Source organism: Plectropomus leopardus, chromosome 19 (assembly GCF_026936395.1).
Source record: "Plectropomus leopardus strain MGB_pleo_1.0 chromosome 19, ASM2693639v1, whole genome shotgun sequence".
Classification (NCBI taxonomy): domain Eukaryota; kingdom Metazoa; phylum Chordata; class Actinopteri; order Perciformes; family Serranidae; genus Plectropomus; species Plectropomus leopardus.
This window is the reverse complement of record NC_142194.1, coordinates 484528-502500: the sequence shown is the minus strand read 5'-3', so window position 1 is coordinate 502500 and position 17973 is coordinate 484528. Positions and strand designations below refer to the sequence as shown.

At 42.7% G+C, this 17973-nt stretch overlaps 2 protein-coding genes across 3 annotated transcripts in view; one reads left to right on the top strand and one right to left on the bottom strand.

Moving 5' to 3' along the window:
• Positions 1-2844, bottom strand: part of atad1b (ATPase family AAA domain containing 1b) — a 9573-nt gene extending 6729 nt beyond the window's left edge. Inside the window, exons 1-6 of one of the 2 annotated variants that reach the window (XM_088070187.1) lie at positions 2736-2844; positions 1738-1968; positions 1541-1639; positions 1119-1239; positions 579-779; positions 40-146 (exon numbers count right to left, since the gene is read on the bottom strand). In XM_088070187.1, the coding sequence (XP_087926313.1) occupies positions 40-146; positions 579-779; positions 1119-1239; positions 1541-1639; positions 1738-1911 (702 nt within the window). In that variant the 5' untranslated portion in view covers positions 1912-1968; positions 2736-2844. Of the gene's footprint in view, positions 1-39; positions 147-578; positions 780-1118; positions 1240-1540; positions 1640-1737; positions 1969-2577; positions 2713-2735 lie in introns of those variants that run through there. The other variant, XM_088070188.1, reaches the window with a different exon arrangement.
• Positions 2845-4632: 1788 nt separating this feature from the next.
• Positions 4633-17361, top strand: ptenb (phosphatase and tensin homolog B). The gene is made up of 9 exons (XM_088070186.1): positions 4633-5587; positions 7054-7138; positions 7261-7305; positions 7426-7469; positions 7941-8179; positions 8287-8428; positions 8539-8705; positions 8788-9066; positions 9866-17361. Exons 1-9 carry the CDS (start codon positions 5506-5508, stop codon positions 10052-10054), a joined length of 1272 nt encoding a protein of 423 aa, XP_087926312.1. The 5' UTR covers positions 4633-5505; the 3' UTR covers positions 10055-17361.
• The last annotated feature ends 612 nt before the right edge of the window (positions 17362-17973 follow it).

The following is a 17973-nucleotide window of genomic DNA, read 5'->3' as shown; positions in this document are numbered from 1 at the left end:
GTGTAGAGTATATGTACAGTACAGTATATATATAAGTACCTGGCAGTGGTGGTCCGTGTCCAGTCCGTCCCACAGACTCATGAACTGAGCCTTCATCATGGCGGTGGCTTCGTGGTCTGAACTCGAGCGACTCCTCAGGAACGAGTCTGAAGAACACCGAGTCAAAACCAGCTGATCACTGATACCCAACCTATGGCTCCAGGGACAAACCAGGGCCCCCACAGGGCCCCTGGTGGCCCCCAAACATTCTCTGATTCACAGTAAAAGTAAAGTGATGGACACTGTGAATAGTTTTTGTCCTTTTAGTCTCCATAAGGAGTCAGAGACATAAACCAGCATCAAAACAGAGTTTGCTGATCAAAAACAGAGGCAGAGGAGGATCCCCCACACCCCCGACAGAGGACACAGCTGAGACACTGATGTCCTAAAAAACAAGAAATGTCCTAAACTCCTATGAATGTCCTAAAAATCTCGTCCTGAAGAGTTCAGATTATAATCTGTTGAAATTTAGCGATCCAAAGTTTGTCCCTGCCGTGCGTGTGTGTGTGTGCATGTGCGCGTGTGTGCACAAATCTCACCGATCTCGTCGACAAAGATGATTGACGGCTGCAGTTTGACGGCCAATGAAAAGACGGCGGCGGCGAGTTTCTGGGACTCTCCATACCATTTGTCCGTCAGCGTGCTCGGCTGCAGGTTAATAAAACGAAACCCCGCCTCCTTCGCCGTCGCCTTGGCAATCAGCGTTTTCCCACAACCCGGTGGCCCATACAGCAGCACGCCTGTTACCATGACGACGGGCAGAGGGTCAGGTCAGTACACAGGCTGCATCCTTCCTTCCTCACGGTTTCTTTTTTCCTTCCTGACATTCTTATTTCCTTATCTCCTCCTTCCTCCCTCCTTCCTGACTCTGCCTTCTCCTTTTCCTTCTTCTGTTTCATCCCTCCTTCATCTCCTTTCCTTCCTTCCTCTCCTCCTCCTCCCTCCTGTGATGAGAAGGTCATATTTTCTGTCCTCTCTCTGACGTGACATCACGTCGGGTTCTCTCACCTTAATCTCAATTGATTGATTGATGACATCATTAATCAGGGGCCTTATTGATCTGATTGGGGGTCACTGACCTTTGGGGGGCTGCAGCAGTCTGGATCCCTGGAACAGGTGTCTCTTCTGGACAGGTAAGATCACCGTCTCCTTCAGCTCTGTGATCACCTCGTCCAGACCGGCGATGTCCCTCCACGTGATCTACACACACACACACACACACACACACACACACACACACACATTAACAAACACACTCAAATAGTGACACTTACATTTTAAAATGTGCATGATCCCTACAAGATAAAACAAAATAAAATAAATTAAAATAAAATAAAATAAAATAAAACAAAATAAAACAAAATAAAATAAAACAAAATAAAATAAAATGTAACAGAAGAAAATAAAATGTCCATACTCCTGTCCTCTTTACAGCCGTTTTGGGAACTGACATGAATAATAAACAGGTGAATAACTAAACTGGGCAGGGGATGACGGGTACCTGCATGCTGAGCGGGTCCACCAGGTGCGCCGCGATGCTCATCTCGTACTCTGACAACTTCACGTTTTTCACCCCGATCTGACGCATCAGCTTCTCTGCCTGAACACCACAAACATCAGTCACATGTGACGAAACGACGCCACCCCACAGACGCCACCAGCACCTGCGGTTTAAGCCCCGCCCCCTGCGGCTCTCACCTGTTTCTGCGCCTCGACCTTCTGCTTCCTGGTGGGGTCGATGGCGTCCACCATCCACTTGATGGTGAAGTAGGTGACGGCGCCGAAGATGGTGAGGCGGAAGAGCAGGCCGATGACCTCGTTCCTGCCCAGAGGACGGGCGATGTTTTCCGCCGGGACCTCTCGCAGCACCATCGTCAAGGTCAGAGGTCACAGGAAGTACACAGGAGGTAACAGGAAGTACACGCAGGGCTGCGGAGCAACAACAACAAACAATATTATTGTAATTTTATTTTTAAAAAATGTCCAGGTCATTTCCAGGTTTTGTTAATTTGTTTTTTCTCCATTTTTTTTTAAAGTTACTTTCTTTTATTTTTGAGATAAGTTCTTCCTAAAGTTCTCACTGTTTTCTTCCCATGTTTTTGGAGGAATCGAGCCCGGGGTTTAAAGGGTTAAATTCGTGACAGCTGAAAACCTATCACCAAACTCCTTTTAAAAATCTGTCACTTTGACCTTTTCTCTTCGAGATCTTACAAAATAAAGCTGTCAGATGAAGACTGGAGGTCAGAAACTTTCCGGCAGGATCTGTTTTTCAATCCGGCTTCGCTCCAGATGAAAACCGGTTTCGTTTAACCCTTTGAACCCCGGATCTACATCAGCTTTCCGGCGCCGCTGCTAATAAGGTTTAAGTAAAGTGAGCTGAGTTCAGTTTGGTCTCTGAGCCGGTCTGAGGCGGCTGCGGGCGGACAGGTGCCGCTTCAGGTCTCGTTCTTGTAGTTTTTTGTGTTTATTTGACGCAGAAAGTCGCACTTTGATGAAACCGAAAGCACCGTTAGCTGCTAGCGTTAGCATTAGCTTGACCTTCCCGGCTCCGGCGGGAACAGAGCGGCTCGTGCCCGGACACACCGCCGCACATCACCGCCGCCGGCTCCCCGCGGAGCTCCGCCTGCCCCGGTGACACGGTGACGGGACGGCGGATAGAAAGTCTCCGTTTGTCCGGTAAAATGTGACAGACTCACCTCCGGTATCACGTCACACCGCTTCCTCAGTCTGTTCTTCTTCAGTGGTGCTGGAAGCAGGTTGCTGGGTTTCTTCTTCTACTTTTCTTTAACTGTAGCATAATCAGACTCTCTGCCGCCTCCTGCAGGACCGGAAGAGCAGCGCAAATAAACTAAAATAAATAAAATAAAATAAAATAAAATAAAAATCAGATATCTGCTCAAATCAAAACTTGTAACATCCTTCTTACTGAATAAAGAAGAACATTTGGCCAGTATAGCATTTGATTTAAACATTAACTAATTAATAAAAGTGATAATAATGATGGTGATGATGATGAGAAATATAATATAATATCATAATAAAGTCATATCAAAACAGCAACAACAACAACAACAACAACAACAACAACAACAATAATAATAATATCATAATCGTATCATGTGAAGGATATGTTCCAGTTTACTGCTGGTTTTTATAAATAAAGTAACACAATATAAATACAAAAGTATTATAATAAAATAAAATAAAGTTATGTAACAATAATTGATAGTAAATAAAAATAAAATAAAAATACAAATAACATTTTAAAAAATAATCTTATATAAAGAGTATGTGTTCATGAACTGTTGGATTTCATAATATAAATGAATATGATATAATTTTTTTTAAAAAAGTAAACAAGAAGAAAAAAACGAAATCTTATCAGAGGAAGAGTAATATGCATAAATGCACTAGTGGATTTCATCATTAAGCAATATAATGAATGGAATATAATTTAATACTAAAGCTATATTCTATTGTTATTATTATTAATAGTATTATTAATATGTATATTATTTATGGATGCATATATATATATATATATATATATATATATATATATATAGATAGATAGATAGATAGATAGATAGATATACATTTTATTTATTTATTTTTGGAAACTATCTATCCGCAACAGCAAGTGGCGCTGTAACACAACTCGAAACAGAACTGTCCGAATTTATCACACTGTCTTCATCATCATCATCATCATCATCATCATCATCATCATCACACTGACACATTTTATATCAGAATCAGAAATACTTTATTGATCCCCGAGAAACTGCTCTATACATATAGCGCGTGTATACGTGTGTATGTGCAGGTTGCCAGGTTGTGTCGGATTCCACCTGATATTAATTTGGTGTTTTTTGATGGATGTGTGAAATCGGAGGACAAACCGACCACAACCTGGCAACCCTGTGTGCAGACAGGATGCAGCTAGCAGCTAACGGTTAGCATCATCAAGTCAATATAAAATATCCGGAAATGACGTATTTTACAAAATAAAAGCAGTACATCATCTCAAGTGTACTGATTGAGTTTGAGCGTGTATTTTCTTGCAGCCTGAAAACGGAGATAAATAATAAATATAAAAATATGAACATCAGATTGAATAATTATAGATTAATTGTTAAAAAAAACTAAAGCACATAAAATTAATGAGAGCATTTCTTTCAAATTTGCCCAAAATTTGATAGAAAATCGTAAAAATGTTTTCTTTCACCAAGTCACCAAAATCAATACATTTTGTAAAAAGGAAAATAAATGCAAACATATTTTTTCCCCAAAAAAGCCAAAACATTTTAAAATATGATTTTTTAAAAATCGCCAAAAATTAAAAAAAAAAGGGGGTAAAATGCCAGTTTCCTTTATTATACCAAGAAAATGTCATAACATTGAATAACCACAGAAAATGTTTTCTTAAAAATTGGCAGGTTTTGGGAGATATATATATATATATATATATATATATATATGCATATGTTATATGCTTCATGTGTTAATTGTTGCTCCTAACTGTTTTTTAACAGTTTCTTTTAAAAAAAAAACTTTAAAACAAAAGTGCCTCTCAAAAAAAGTTGCCAAATCGTTTGTCTTTAAACAATTGCCAAAATGTTTAAAGACAAAAAATAAATAAATAAAATCATTTAAAGAGCTTAATATTTTAAAGAAAAAGGTAATTAAAAATCAGCTTAAATTTGAAGGAAAAAACTCATAAATAAAATAAAATAATTTCACATGCCTCCCCCATTTGCAGCCCGTCCCCCATAAATAACAAACAGTCCCTAACAGAGCAGAGAACTCCCTCCACAGCCATATAAAGCCTTGTTTTATTGTGAAGGAGGCGGCCGGATGTGTCCCTTGTCCCCGCCGTGTCTCTGTCCGTCTCTCCGTGTCTCTTCCTCCGCACCGGAGAGATTTTCTCTCCGCTGATTTGTGTTCAATCACGGCGGCTCTGCTGCACTCCGAGGCCGGGAACAGTCCGACCGATCCCTCCGCCGTCCGGAGGCTCGGAGCTCCACCGAGCGGGGAGCCGCGGACGGTTGTGTGTCTAGGCGGGGGAGCAGGCAGCCCGGGCCCGCAGCGGCAGCAGGGAGGAGGCCCCGACGCCCCCTTCTTCTGACCCAGAAAACAGCTCCGACAGCCGGCCTGCCTGTCAGCCTGAAGGCCGGCGAGCTTCTGGCCGCCCCGGAGCCCGCAGGGTGGCTCCCCGGAGCCCCGTTAACGAGACCGTTTCAAACATCCGGACTCATCCGGTTTCTGTTACCGATCGCACGGATTTATTCTCGGATTTTTACCCTCCGGAGGTCCGGAGCGGCTCGCTAGCTGCGGGCTAGCTGTCCCAGTTAGCTTCTGTCCCCGGTAACAGACGGCGGAGGCTCCGGAGCAGCAACGACGATCACGGCCGGTCTGCGGACACCTTCCCCATCGTTTTAACGGACCTCACCGGAGACACCGACCATGGCTGCCGCTTTAATCAAGGAGATCGTGAGCAGGAACAAGCGGCGGTACCAGGAGGACGGCTTCGACCTGGACCTGACCTGTATCCTTCCACCGCTCCGCAGCTGCACGGTCAGCCCGCTCCGCTCCGCAGAACTCCGTTTAAAAACACGCTAATTTAACGATTCTGTTCATTTTAATAACCGGCTGCGCATTTAAATCACAGTTCCAGGACACATAGAGCTGCTCTTCACATCGGCGTGCATGGGTCAGTTTAACCACCAAACATCGGTGTAAGAATCACAACTTTAAAAAGACAGATCAGCGCTCACAGATCAGAGCTCTGAACCGAGGACGGCAACGTAATCAGCATCGTTACACGCTAAAAAAAATCTCATAAGTGCGTGAAATATCATATAGTGCTCTTTATATGGCGTTCGCCTCATCTTCGGTCGTTTTAATCAGCTGGTAGAGTGCGCTCATGTTTATGTGAATGCATATTGACAGATTTGACAGTTTGCCCAAAATTGGCAGTTTTTTAAACGGGGTTCGTCGTGCAGTTTTTCGCCTGCAGGAGAACGGGGCTGAGCTAACGTTAGCCGACGTTTGTCTCCGGTCTGTCTTTAACGATCGGGATGTTTTGGGATAATTTCCCAGCAGGATGTCTGCGGCAGCTTCACTCCGCCCCGCTGGTTAATATATTTAATATATTTATCAGCTCACGAAGTGTTTTTCTGTTGTTTTTTAATTGCAGGTAGCGGATGCTAACAGGCTAAGCTAACAACGGTGTCAGTGGCGTTGCATCAGTCCTGAGAGCTAACACACACCGACACACACTTTAATATTTACTGATGTTAAAACATCATTATAATGAGAACAGCAATAATGATACCGTATTAATTACTGAAGCTAGTGATTCTATTGGGTTTATTGGAGCTGCAGTTAACGATTTTTTTTATTATCGATTAATCTGGCCATTATTATTTCGATCATATAATCATATAGATATTATTGATATATTATCAGTTTTATTATTAGTGTATTATCAGTTACATTACTGTATAATATCGGTTATTATCAGTATATTATTAGTTATATTATTGGTATATTATCAGTTATATTATTGGTATATTATCAGTTATATCATTGGTATATTATGAGTTATCTTATTGGCATATTATCAGTTGTATTATTGGTATTTTATCAATTATATTGTTGTATTATCAGTTGTATTACTGATATATTAACCATGATATAATTGGAATATTACCAGTTGTGTTATGGGTATATTAATAGTTATATTATTGGTAAATTATCAATTATATTATTGCTAAAATATTCGTTGTATTGATAGTATATTATCAATGATATTATTGGTAAATATCAGTTATATTATTATTTATACATTATAGGTATATTATCAGCTGCATTATCGAATATTATTGTTTATACTAATATTTATATATTATTGGTGTATTATTGGTTGAACTGCTGTATCAGCCTCACAACGCTTCAGCTGCATTGTGGGAAATGTAGGCGTTAAAAATGGACCCTTAACTGGTGGATCAGATATTTATCCAAACATCATAGCGATGGGTTTCCCTGCGGAGCGTCTGGAGGGAGTCTACAGGAACAACATCGACGACGTCGTCCGGTGAGACGACCTCACGTGACGCAGTTCATCAATACACTGACTGACAATGAGGTCATTTTAACCACGTCTTTGTTTCACTCCGTCTGTCTCTGTCCATTTGTCTCTGTCTTTCTGTCTCTCAGGTTTTTAGACTCGAAGCACAAGAATCACTACAAGATCTACAATCTGTGAGTGTTTCATTTTTCTAAACGTCATTGAGTTTAATGTTACTTTTGAACCCATCTCAAGAGGAAATACTTTACTTTTTGGTGTAACATCTGTCTTTTTGTCCGTCTGTGTGTCCACAGATGTGCAGAGCGACACTACGACACGTCAAAGTTCAACTGTCGGGGTGAGTCATCCACACGGCCGCAGACGGACTCAGACGGGTCTCATCTGTTGGCGTTGCGCCGGGTCAGACCGCGCCGCGTTCCTTTGTGTTTCCATCACCTGTTTGAACGTGCTGAGTGGAGCCGACATTGCACAGACCGCCTGTCAGTAGGTCGTGGCGACTTCAGATGAGCTTAGTCAACATTCTGCGGCGTTTTTAACCCTTTAAAATCTGACCTCAGGCATATGTCTGTGGGAGATTTTTGTTTGCATGAATGTTCATTCTTTCTGCAGCTGAAAGCTGAGGCTTCAGTCTACACTTTCATCATGTTGCACGCTCGTAATGACGTCACTGCGATACATCACATGTGGCATAAACAAAGCGTTAATGTGCTGTGACATGAGAGGAATGAATGATGAGTCCATCCCAAGCTCCGAGGTGTCTGCACCTTCGATGTGTCTCACAGCTCTGTCCTGTCTGTCCCCCCGGCAGTCGCTCAGTACCCGTTCGAGGACCACAACCCGCCTCAGCTGGAGCTGATCAAACCGTTCTGCGAGGACCTGGATCAGTGGCTGAGTGAAGACGAGCAGCACGTCGCCGCCATCCACTGCAAGGCAGGAAAAGGTCGCACTGGCGTCATGATCTGCGCCTACCTGCTGCACCGGGGCAAGTTTCAGGAGGCGCAGGAAGCTCTGGATTTCTACGGCGAGGTCCGCACCCGGGACAAGAAGGTAACGGATCCACTGAACACAGCTTAGGAGACACGTAGAGACATCGTCATTGAAAATGACCCGGTGTTGACTGACAAGATGGTTGATTTGTGTTTGTGTGTGTTTAGGGTGTGACCATACCAAGTCAAAGACGCTACGTGATCTACTACAGCTTCCTGCTGAGGAACCAGCTGCTGTACAAACCCGTCGCTCTGCTCTTCCACAAGATGCTGTTTGAAACCATCCCCATGTTCACCGGAGGCACCTGCAGTAAGTCCATCTGTCTGTCTGTCCTCCTGTCTGTCTGCTGGTAGGTGAAACATCATGGGGGGTAAACCGACTTGGTGGTTAATGTGGTTAACGTGGTGTTTGTGGTGCAGACCCTCAGTTCGTGGTGTACCAGCTCAAGGTGAAGATCCACACCTCTAACCCCGCCCACACCCGGCGGGAAGACAAACTGATGCTGTTTGAGTTCCCACAGCCACTTCCTGTCTGCGGAGACATCAAGGTGGAGTTCTTCCACAAGCAGAACAAGATGATGAAGAAGGTGAGGAGGAGGAGGAGGTCAGTGGTGTTTCATGTAGTCAGCCAGCCTCAGAATCTTGGATCATCCTCTTCTGTCCTTCCAGGAAAAAATGTTCCACTTCTGGATAAACACTTTCTTCATCCCGGGGCCAGAGGAGAACCTTGTCAATCTGGAGAATGGCAGTGCCGGGATGCCACGTGAGCCGGCCGACAGAATGCACCAGAACCCGGGGATGATGATGATGATGGCGACGACGCAGATGATGATGGTGACAGGAGGAGAAACCAACGACAGAGACTTCCTGGTTCTCACTCTGACCAAGAACGACTTGGACAAGGCCAACAAAGACAAGGCCAACAGGAACTTCTCCCCAAACTTCAAGGTAAAACATTTCTGATGCCTTTAGCACTCTGCGTTGCCTCAGTGGCTTAGAGAGGTAAAACAGAACGTTAACAATGAAGCTGATTTCACACCGCCGCACTGTAACCATCCTGACTACCACCATGACAACCACCCTGACAAACGTGACAGTCACCCTGACAACCACCCTGAAAAAACATGACAACCACCCTGAAAAAACATGACAACCACCCTGAAAAAACATGACAACCACGCTGACAATTGACAGCCACCCCAACAACGGACAACCAGCCTGAAAACCAACAACCATCCCAACAACGGACAACCACCCCGACAACCGACAACCACCCAGACTACCACCCCGACAACCCTCGAAATGTCCTTAAATCCTCCAGACATCTTGAAATCCTAGAAACGTCCAAAACTCTTAGAAACATATATGGGTCTGCTGTCTGGCCCCTGGTCTCCTGTCATTTAGTATAGTATAGAATAAGTGGCCTCCTGTCAAAGCAGGCTGAGTCTCTTGCTGTAACATGACAACAAATCACTGAATTGACCAAAGATTTTGGACATTTTACCATCTGAAGTTTGGTGGAGGTGTTTCTTCAGGCCCAGAGTTTCATCTTCTTGTCTCTATAAGTTGTAACTTTGAGTATTAAGGCACCAACATGATCAGCTGCACTGTCTGTTTCTCTCCTCAGATGTTTTCAGAAACATGTTTTATTGTTTAACTGTGACATGAGATCTGGTTAGTCGCCAATGCTCCTCATTGCCACATGTTTGGGGTCTAACGGCCGGCTTGTTTTTGTCGTCCACTTCAGGTGAAACTGTATTTCACTAAGACGGTAGAGGAAGGAGCGAACTGTGACACAAGCAGCACGTCGGCCTCGGTGACGCCAGACGTCAGCGACAATGAACCGGATCACTACCGCTACTCTGACACGACGGACTCGGACCCGGAGAACGAGCCGTTCGAGGACGACCATCACAATCAGATCACAAAAGTCTGACACACACACACTCACACACACATACAGATATATATGTGTATATATATATATTTAGTATGTTTCCACGCTCATGAACCCCCAGACTGAGACTAGCGTGCTGTTAGTTAACGGGGGAATATAACCGATGGACCACGACTGATCTGTGGGACTCGCTGAGCTCAGATCAGTACATAAGACCCCCCCCTCCCATCTTCTGCTCAGTGCACAGTTGGACAATCACATGACATGGCGGTCGGAGGTGAGGAGGGCGGGGACAAGCGTGTGGGCGGGGCCAGGACTGGCAAACGGACAGCGAATGGACGATAAGACAGATGAATGGACAGACAGGAGATTTTTAAAAAAAAGGAGTAAAACTTGAATATAAACAAACTGAAAGACAAGTAGACTTCTTTAGTGACGACACAGAGATGTTTGTTGGATAAATACCCACAATCCCCGTGTCCTTCCTTTCTTCCTTTCTTGCTGACCTGTCGTAGGAAACTTTCTACAGACCAATCTCAGTTTTCCATCTCTTCAATCTTCAGTTTTGTTAAGCTGTTTCTGAGAGTCGGCTCTTCTCTCTGTGTGCGTATATCCAATTATTTCAGCTGAAATGAACAAACTTTCTTTTTTTTTTTTGTAAAACTCATTTAATTTTTAAGCTCATGCCAAGTTTTGGAAGGCCAGCAATATTATCTTTGAATTTCAGCTAAGCTAAATCTGCACTTATAATTTGGAAGTTAACGTGTAGCACAGTTTCCATCAACTGAAATTTGGACCACTGGAACCCCTTCCCCACCAACATGGAACCGGTTCTTTTCCAGTACCTGCACCTGATCTTGAACAGTTTGGATCATTTCAACCAAAAATAAATTAGTTCAGATCACAAAAAGGTGGTTCTCAGCTGGAACCAAAAAGAAAAAAGTTTTTTCTTGGCCCGAAGTGCAAACAGACATCAGCATGTTTAGAAAAAGAGGACTGAGTCTTGCTCATAATAATCTGCTACGTCTTTTACGTCATTTATACTGTTTGTTCAGGCTTGGTTTTTTGGGGGAGATAAATACAAATACCTATAATAATAGAACAGAAGTTTGCAGGTTAACAGTGTTATCCACGATTTTGCTACTTAACTCTTTTTGCTGATACATCCTTGATTACAGTTGCGCTCAAAACTGATGGAAACTAGTTTGTTAAAAAAGCACCAAAGTTCCTAAACAGAACTACTAAAAAGGGGTTCCAGGGACGCTAATGATAATTATAACCAACCATCGCACCTAAATTCGAAAACTGCTAGTTGAAGTAAGTGGGCCAATTGTAGGTGCAGATTTTTGTATGAAATATTGTAAGGAGTCAGGTGGGAGAAGACTGAGCCAGATTCGGCCGGTCTGAGTTCGTCAAAGGTCTCACTCTGAATTACGGCAATCTTGACATTGGAAACTACCGAAGAACTCTCCTAGCCCTCCAGACCCAATGTTTCCAGTCGTGAGTCTAAGCTGAACCAGTCTCATTGCTGATCTTCACCAGATTTTGGCGAGTTGTAGCTGGTCAGTACCAGCTTTGGGACGAAGTAGCACACAGAGAGAAGAGCCAGCCCAAAGAAGACAATGAAGAAGAGAAACTTCACAATCTGCTGCAGTTCTGTCAATCATCTACTGTTGAGAACACACGTACAGTACAAACCTACTGTGAACAAATGCTATTACTACTTTTCTGTCTGTCTGTCTGTCTTCAGTTTTGCACAAAAGGACTCTCTTCAGCTCCTAAATCAGCTCCTGTAATTACAGAAAATGTATTTTTGTTGTACTCGGACTCTTATATCAAACATTAAGCTAGACAACAAACAAGCTACACACAGTATAACCATTCCGTCAGCCAGATCTGCTCGAAGCTATTCACCTAGGTAGGCTAACGCACCCTGATACAAGCTAAAACAGAAACCTACGACTCCAGAGCGCTTGGTTTTGATTCGCCTGGGATTCCAGGCAGATGGAGTTTGCGCATAATATAGGACAGTTTACTGAATATTGATGCACATTTCAAGGCAAGCTTGGTCCATCCAAGGAAGCCTGTTGGGCTCATGTTGTGCTGATTTCTGTCAAGTTGAAAAATTCAGACCTTTTATAAAGCTGCCATCTTTGAGTTTCTCAGCCTCAGGGGCAGGAGGCCATTATGTGGGTTTGCGATAGACGTCTAAGACGGATAAATTCATGATGGACTCATGAGTATTTTGGCATGATGGGCCAAAAGATGTTGAGAAACCCTGTTCTACCAAGGTTTCAGAAGTTTGTTTGAGCATTTGGCCAGACAGCTTCCAGCAGGTTTAGTGACCACAGTTGGTCTTGAGAGTCAAGAGGTTCGGGCTCTGTTTGTCTTTGGTTTCTGACATTTCAAAAAGGGTGATGCTCTATAACTACTATTACTCTTGTCCATAGACTATTAACCGTTGTACTCGCTTCTACTTCTTGGAGACATTTAAACACTCAAACTCTTGCAAACCCTTAACTTTTAACGCCAGGGATGACAGTTCGAGGATCACACTAGCATTACAGCAGTTTCAAGAATACTGTGTCTGAAATTAACAGAAGTAAATGAACATTAGGGATGCTCCGATTTGTCCTTTTAGATCGTAAACTTGATCACAGCTTTGGTCAGTAGAGGAGACTAAAAATAATTACCAATTTGTTGCTGTTCTTTGGGCTCTTACTGAATGTTGGGCTTAACTTTTCATGCAACAAGCTAAAAAAGAATTTTAAACCTTCTTTTAAATGTAAATAGATTTTTGGATGATTTTTTGTGTGGACGTACAGTCTGCAAAGGAAGCTTCTACGCAAAAATGACCCGACTCAACTTAAAATAACAGCTTCTTCTGATGACGGTGCAGTCAGGAACAGGCAGTGAAAGCATTGTTGGAAGGCTTGTTTGCATCACCCAATCAGGTTTTCTAATCAATAAATCAAGAGACCATGGTCTGAGTAATTTGTGATCAATAGCATCCAATTTGCATCCGTTTGAATGGAGCATCCTTAATGATCATCTTAAGGAATGTCTGCCTCCAGTTTAGGTGTGGGTAGAAGTTTTTGTCCTGTTGTCTGAGTTCCGTCCTAACATTTGGTGCTACTACCTACCTTTGGCTCTGCGTTGGTCCTGTAGTCACTGATTGTTCATCATGGGTGTGGTATCAAGACTCTGGATTGGGTCTTAAATTTTGTGTTGTCAACCCTGCAGGCTTTATTAACAGCTTGGTCACACAGGATGCACTTAAACAAGAAATCCTCAGAACTTATTCTGAGAAGCAGCAAAACCAGAAGCACAAACATTGTCTCTATAGGACCCTCTAGAAGATGCTCAGATAAAATGTAGTTCCCAACCACCAATTCCATCTTCACATCAGAAGTGCACCTGAACTCGAAGGGTCAACGGCACAATGTGGGACACTGAAAGGCCAATGGCGATAACATAGAGCATGATTGGTAACAGTCATGATATCCAAGATGTGCCAATGACCGGGGTTGATCCTGACACAGCAGTGGACGAAGGGACTCCTCCGGGGCTCATATTGGACTGATCACGGTGTCCAGAGGGCACTTGTCAATTCTAGTCTTGACACTCCGAGCTAGAAGCTGATAACTGAGGTGAAGGTAGAACACACTGAACAGGAGCGACAATCCGAAACTACAACTCCAATGTCCTGTATTGCAAAACTAAAGAAGAAAACCCCATTTGACTTTTCATCTGATTGGAAAGCAAGTAAACGGCCCCAGAGACATGGAGTGTTTCTGCTCCTTTAGTTTTTCAAAGTGAGGTTTACTGAGTGGATAAACGAAGCTCAGACCTCTTTAATCCGATCATTTCTCTGGTAGGACAAACAATCGAGTCTCTCAGATCTTTTTGGGCATGAGTGAGATGTGGAATGGCATCTTCCAGAGCAAGAAAAACATCCACAACAAGAACAAGCGTAGATGAGATGTTTACACAGTAGCACATGTCTTTGTAAGTTGACTTTCTTTCTGTGCCAAAGGATGAGAAACCAAAAGGACGTTCTGGTCATCAGACTGTAAACACCTGGGTCAGAAAAATAGGACCCCAGTCTCCTTGAGGTCATTAAACAAGTAGAAAAATGTGCTGGCTGCTGATGAAATTGTGTCCTGTGTGATCACGCCTTGGTAGTTGAAGCCTCTTTTAGCCTTGAGCTCTCAGAAAACCAGTGTATTTGAACAACCACTATCGGTCCTGTAGTTCATCTCGTTGGGTTTAAGGTGCTAGGCAAAGCTAGCCGAGGCTGACGCTGAGCCTGTTGTCCATCTGTGGTGCTCTCTACCAGCCACGAGTGTTCGTCCAGTCGTGATCTGTGACGCCAAGCAGCTCTGTCGTCACTGTGGCGATCTGTCCACAGGCTCCGTTTGTGTATTTTACAGCAACAACACACTTCCTGTCTTGAGTCTTGTTAGGTGCTGTCAAGTCTGGCCTCACTTCCTGTCGTCTACCCGTTCAGACATGACTCGTGTATAGATTTGTTCAGGAGAGGAGCTTAAAACTACAATTACTGCAAACTGGTGTGGACTCCAAAACTGAAATACATTGTCCACAAGAACTGTTCGGCACCAAACGCAATAACAGTTATTCCATTTTTCTGGGCTTTAAACAAACCAAACTTAACATTTTTTTAGGATGCTGTTGGCGATGCAGTCACTTTACCCTTGATGCAAATTTTGGTTTAGAAAGTATTTGTTTTAGAAAGGTGTAGGTAAATGTTGTTGTAATCTTGGAGTTGATGCCTGACCTCATGCGGCAAACAAGCTGATTAGTTAAAACAATTGGGAGGCAGTCTTGAAAATACAAAGAAAAAACTCGCAAATAAGTAAAAGCACAAAGCCACATGAATGACCCCAAACAACAGTTTCCATGTTCCAGCCTCAAGCTTAAGTACATCCAAAATACGACCAACAGCCGATTAAAAGAGTATGAAAATAGGCAGGTTTCCATTAACCCTCAAATTGCACAAATTGAAATTGCGAATATAAAATATGTCTAATGGAAACACCTGAATTTCGAAAAAAACTCCCTTTTATCGCAAAAAAAAATTCTGCTGGCCTGAGGTGGTATTTCAGTTGATTGTAAAAAGCCATATATGTCCAAACTGCAGTGGGAAGCCTTTGTAGTCTTTTCTAAGTCAGATGATGTTATGAGGTCACGTGATGCTATGGCTATGTGCCTGTCAGTAGGAAGTGACTCCCTCATGATACGGCAGGAGCTGAAAGAGCTACTCTAATGACCTTGGATTGGAAATAATGACGGCTAGTGCGGTGGCTGCAATAGAAATAAAGCTGCTGATGTTTTAAACATCCGTTGCCATGGTTACTGGGATGTTATCACCAGAGGAGAAGCAGCAAAACATCACTCAGTGGAAACACAGCCAGCTCAACATTGAGTTTTATCCACATTTCCAAAATATTACTTGAATTTTGCACAAATCTGTGATTGAAACCCGCCTACAGGCTCAACAAAAGTGTGACTAATATACATCTATGTTTTCGTACCTCCTGCTGAGCGCTGCACGCACCGGCATGCTCTGACGGGTTTCAGGTGCTTGAGGCCAGGCAGGTGCTGTCCACGTCTCTGACTGCTTCAGGTGCTCGATATCGATATTTCCTTTTTGACCATTTTACAGTTGTGGGTCGCAGACAACACCTTCCAGTCCAGCTGTGTCGAGTCCATCTGGGAGATTTGTACAGATGTTAACAGAAATCAGTGGTGACTTTCTCCTCATTTTTTAAATTTTAGCAAATTTGCAGAAGTCATTAGGTATAACAAAAACTATACCTACCCTTCCTTCCCTGGTGTGTTCTGACGGATGTTCAGGGTTCTTGCACCGATCCAGAACGTCTTGAGAGAAAACAGGAGTGACGAACACTTTGAGAAGTGACCCGAACCTTCAGGCCCTGACACACCAAGGTTAATGTTTGACTGTCACTGAGCGTCCGCTGCCCGAGGCTTTGCAGCGTATCCCGCACCTTTGGCCCTCATCAGCGGTTGTTGGCTTTTTTGACTGACATCAGTCTGATTGACAGTTAGTGCAAAGAGAAACTTCAGTGAGGAAAATAAACAAGTGCCTCTTCTTGTTTCTCTTTTTGATTGACAGTTACAGACGACCGCTGTCTGCTGGTCTGAAGAGTTTTCTCCTCTCGCAGAGGTAGCGAGCGTACCTGCTTGTTTGCAGTCAGTTGTAGACTTTGCGGTGTGTTCAGGTAAAGCTTTTTGGCCAAGATTTCACCACTAGTTCTCTAATGTGTCCAGGACTTAAAATTTTAGTGTTTCAGATTAGTGGCTTTGGCTTTAAAAGCGAAACCCATCACGTTTCCGTTGAAGTCAAAGACGTCTGAATCAGTTCAGGAACTTTGAACTCTGGATTAACTTTTAACGCCTGCAGTTAAAACCGAAGACTTCAGTCAAACTCCAGTGATTCCTTCAGAGAAACAGGTCATTAGTTTTGCGTTTTAGCCGACCAGACGACGCTTCAGTTCTTTTCTGTTTACATCACCAAACCTGCCAAAATGAAGCTGTTTAATTTTTTTTAAATTTTTGTTTGTTTGTTGGTTAGCTCGGAGTCAACACGGTAAACATGTTCTCTCTACTTTTTTGCCTTAAGGTGCAGTCACACGAGTCAACCGTCCAGCAAACACCGCCCTGCGCTTAGACTCGATGGTGGCATGTTGTACAAAACGCTGATGTATTCGTGTTTCTGTTGGCTAAATGAGAAAATCCACCTGCGACCTCGCCATCAGAACAGGTGTTTGTTTGGCTTTTATTGAGGTGAACGAGAGGCGCAGCGAGTGTTCGTAGGACGGAGTTTCTTGTGATTGCACCTTTACTTGTATTCAGCAACAGTTTTCTGCTCCTCTACAGTTTTTTTTACAGTTTCTCTGCATCTCAAACTTTTATTTAAACTCGGCGTTTCAGTTCCAGCTGGACCTTTGTCCGTTAAAAACATTGTCTGAGCAGCAGATTGTTTCAATTTGGTGTTTTTTCTTTCAAACTAAACTTGGACAGATTTGGTTTCGTAAACTCATCCGTCATCACTTCATCAGAAACTGTCGGAGCAGAACTTTGTTGTTCACATTTCAGCTCAGCGGTCCACAGCGTTTCTGTTCATGATGATGATTGTTGTTTTTATTTGTCTCGTTTTGATTTTGTCAACAAACAAACAAACATAAACTCTTCATAACTTCCGGCCTGAAGACATTTCATGTTAAACTGACCCCCCCTTCCCCACTCCTCATTTTATAAAGAAAATAAAAACACTGTAAAGGTGAATAAACTATTTATAAACAGCTGCTGTCGTCTGTGGATATTTTAAGAACTACAAATCCCAGGAGTCTCAAGGTGTTTCAGCCCCCCACAATGCTCTCTTCAAAGTCACAAAAATACATATTATAATAACAGGGACTGAACGTTATCAAGCCTTTTTTTAATTGACTGGTTTTTTTTGTTTTGTTTAAAATTGTTTGGTGAGTTTTAAAAAAAAATTGTTTTGGCTATTTTTTCCCTTGAAAATTTTTGGGAAAATTCTTTTCTTTTTTTTAAAGAAAACTGACAATTATTTTATCTTTAAACTTTTTTGGTGAATCACCAAAATTACACCAAATATCAGCCAGAAACTGTGAAATCAGAAAATCACACAAACCATATGTTGTTGTACAGGTTTGTGAAACAAAACCAAGACTCAAGGACTTTTCCAAAACTTTCAGGCTATATTCATATAGCATTTGCAGGCCTTGAAATTGCCATTTGCAAATTCCATGACTTTTCCAGGTTTTTCATAACTGTGGTTTAAGTACTTTGACTGCAGGTATTTGTATATTTAAAACAACATATCTGACAAATTAAAATGTTGACTGAAGACGTTTAGACAAAACTTGATTCAAATAAATCTTAATTTAAAC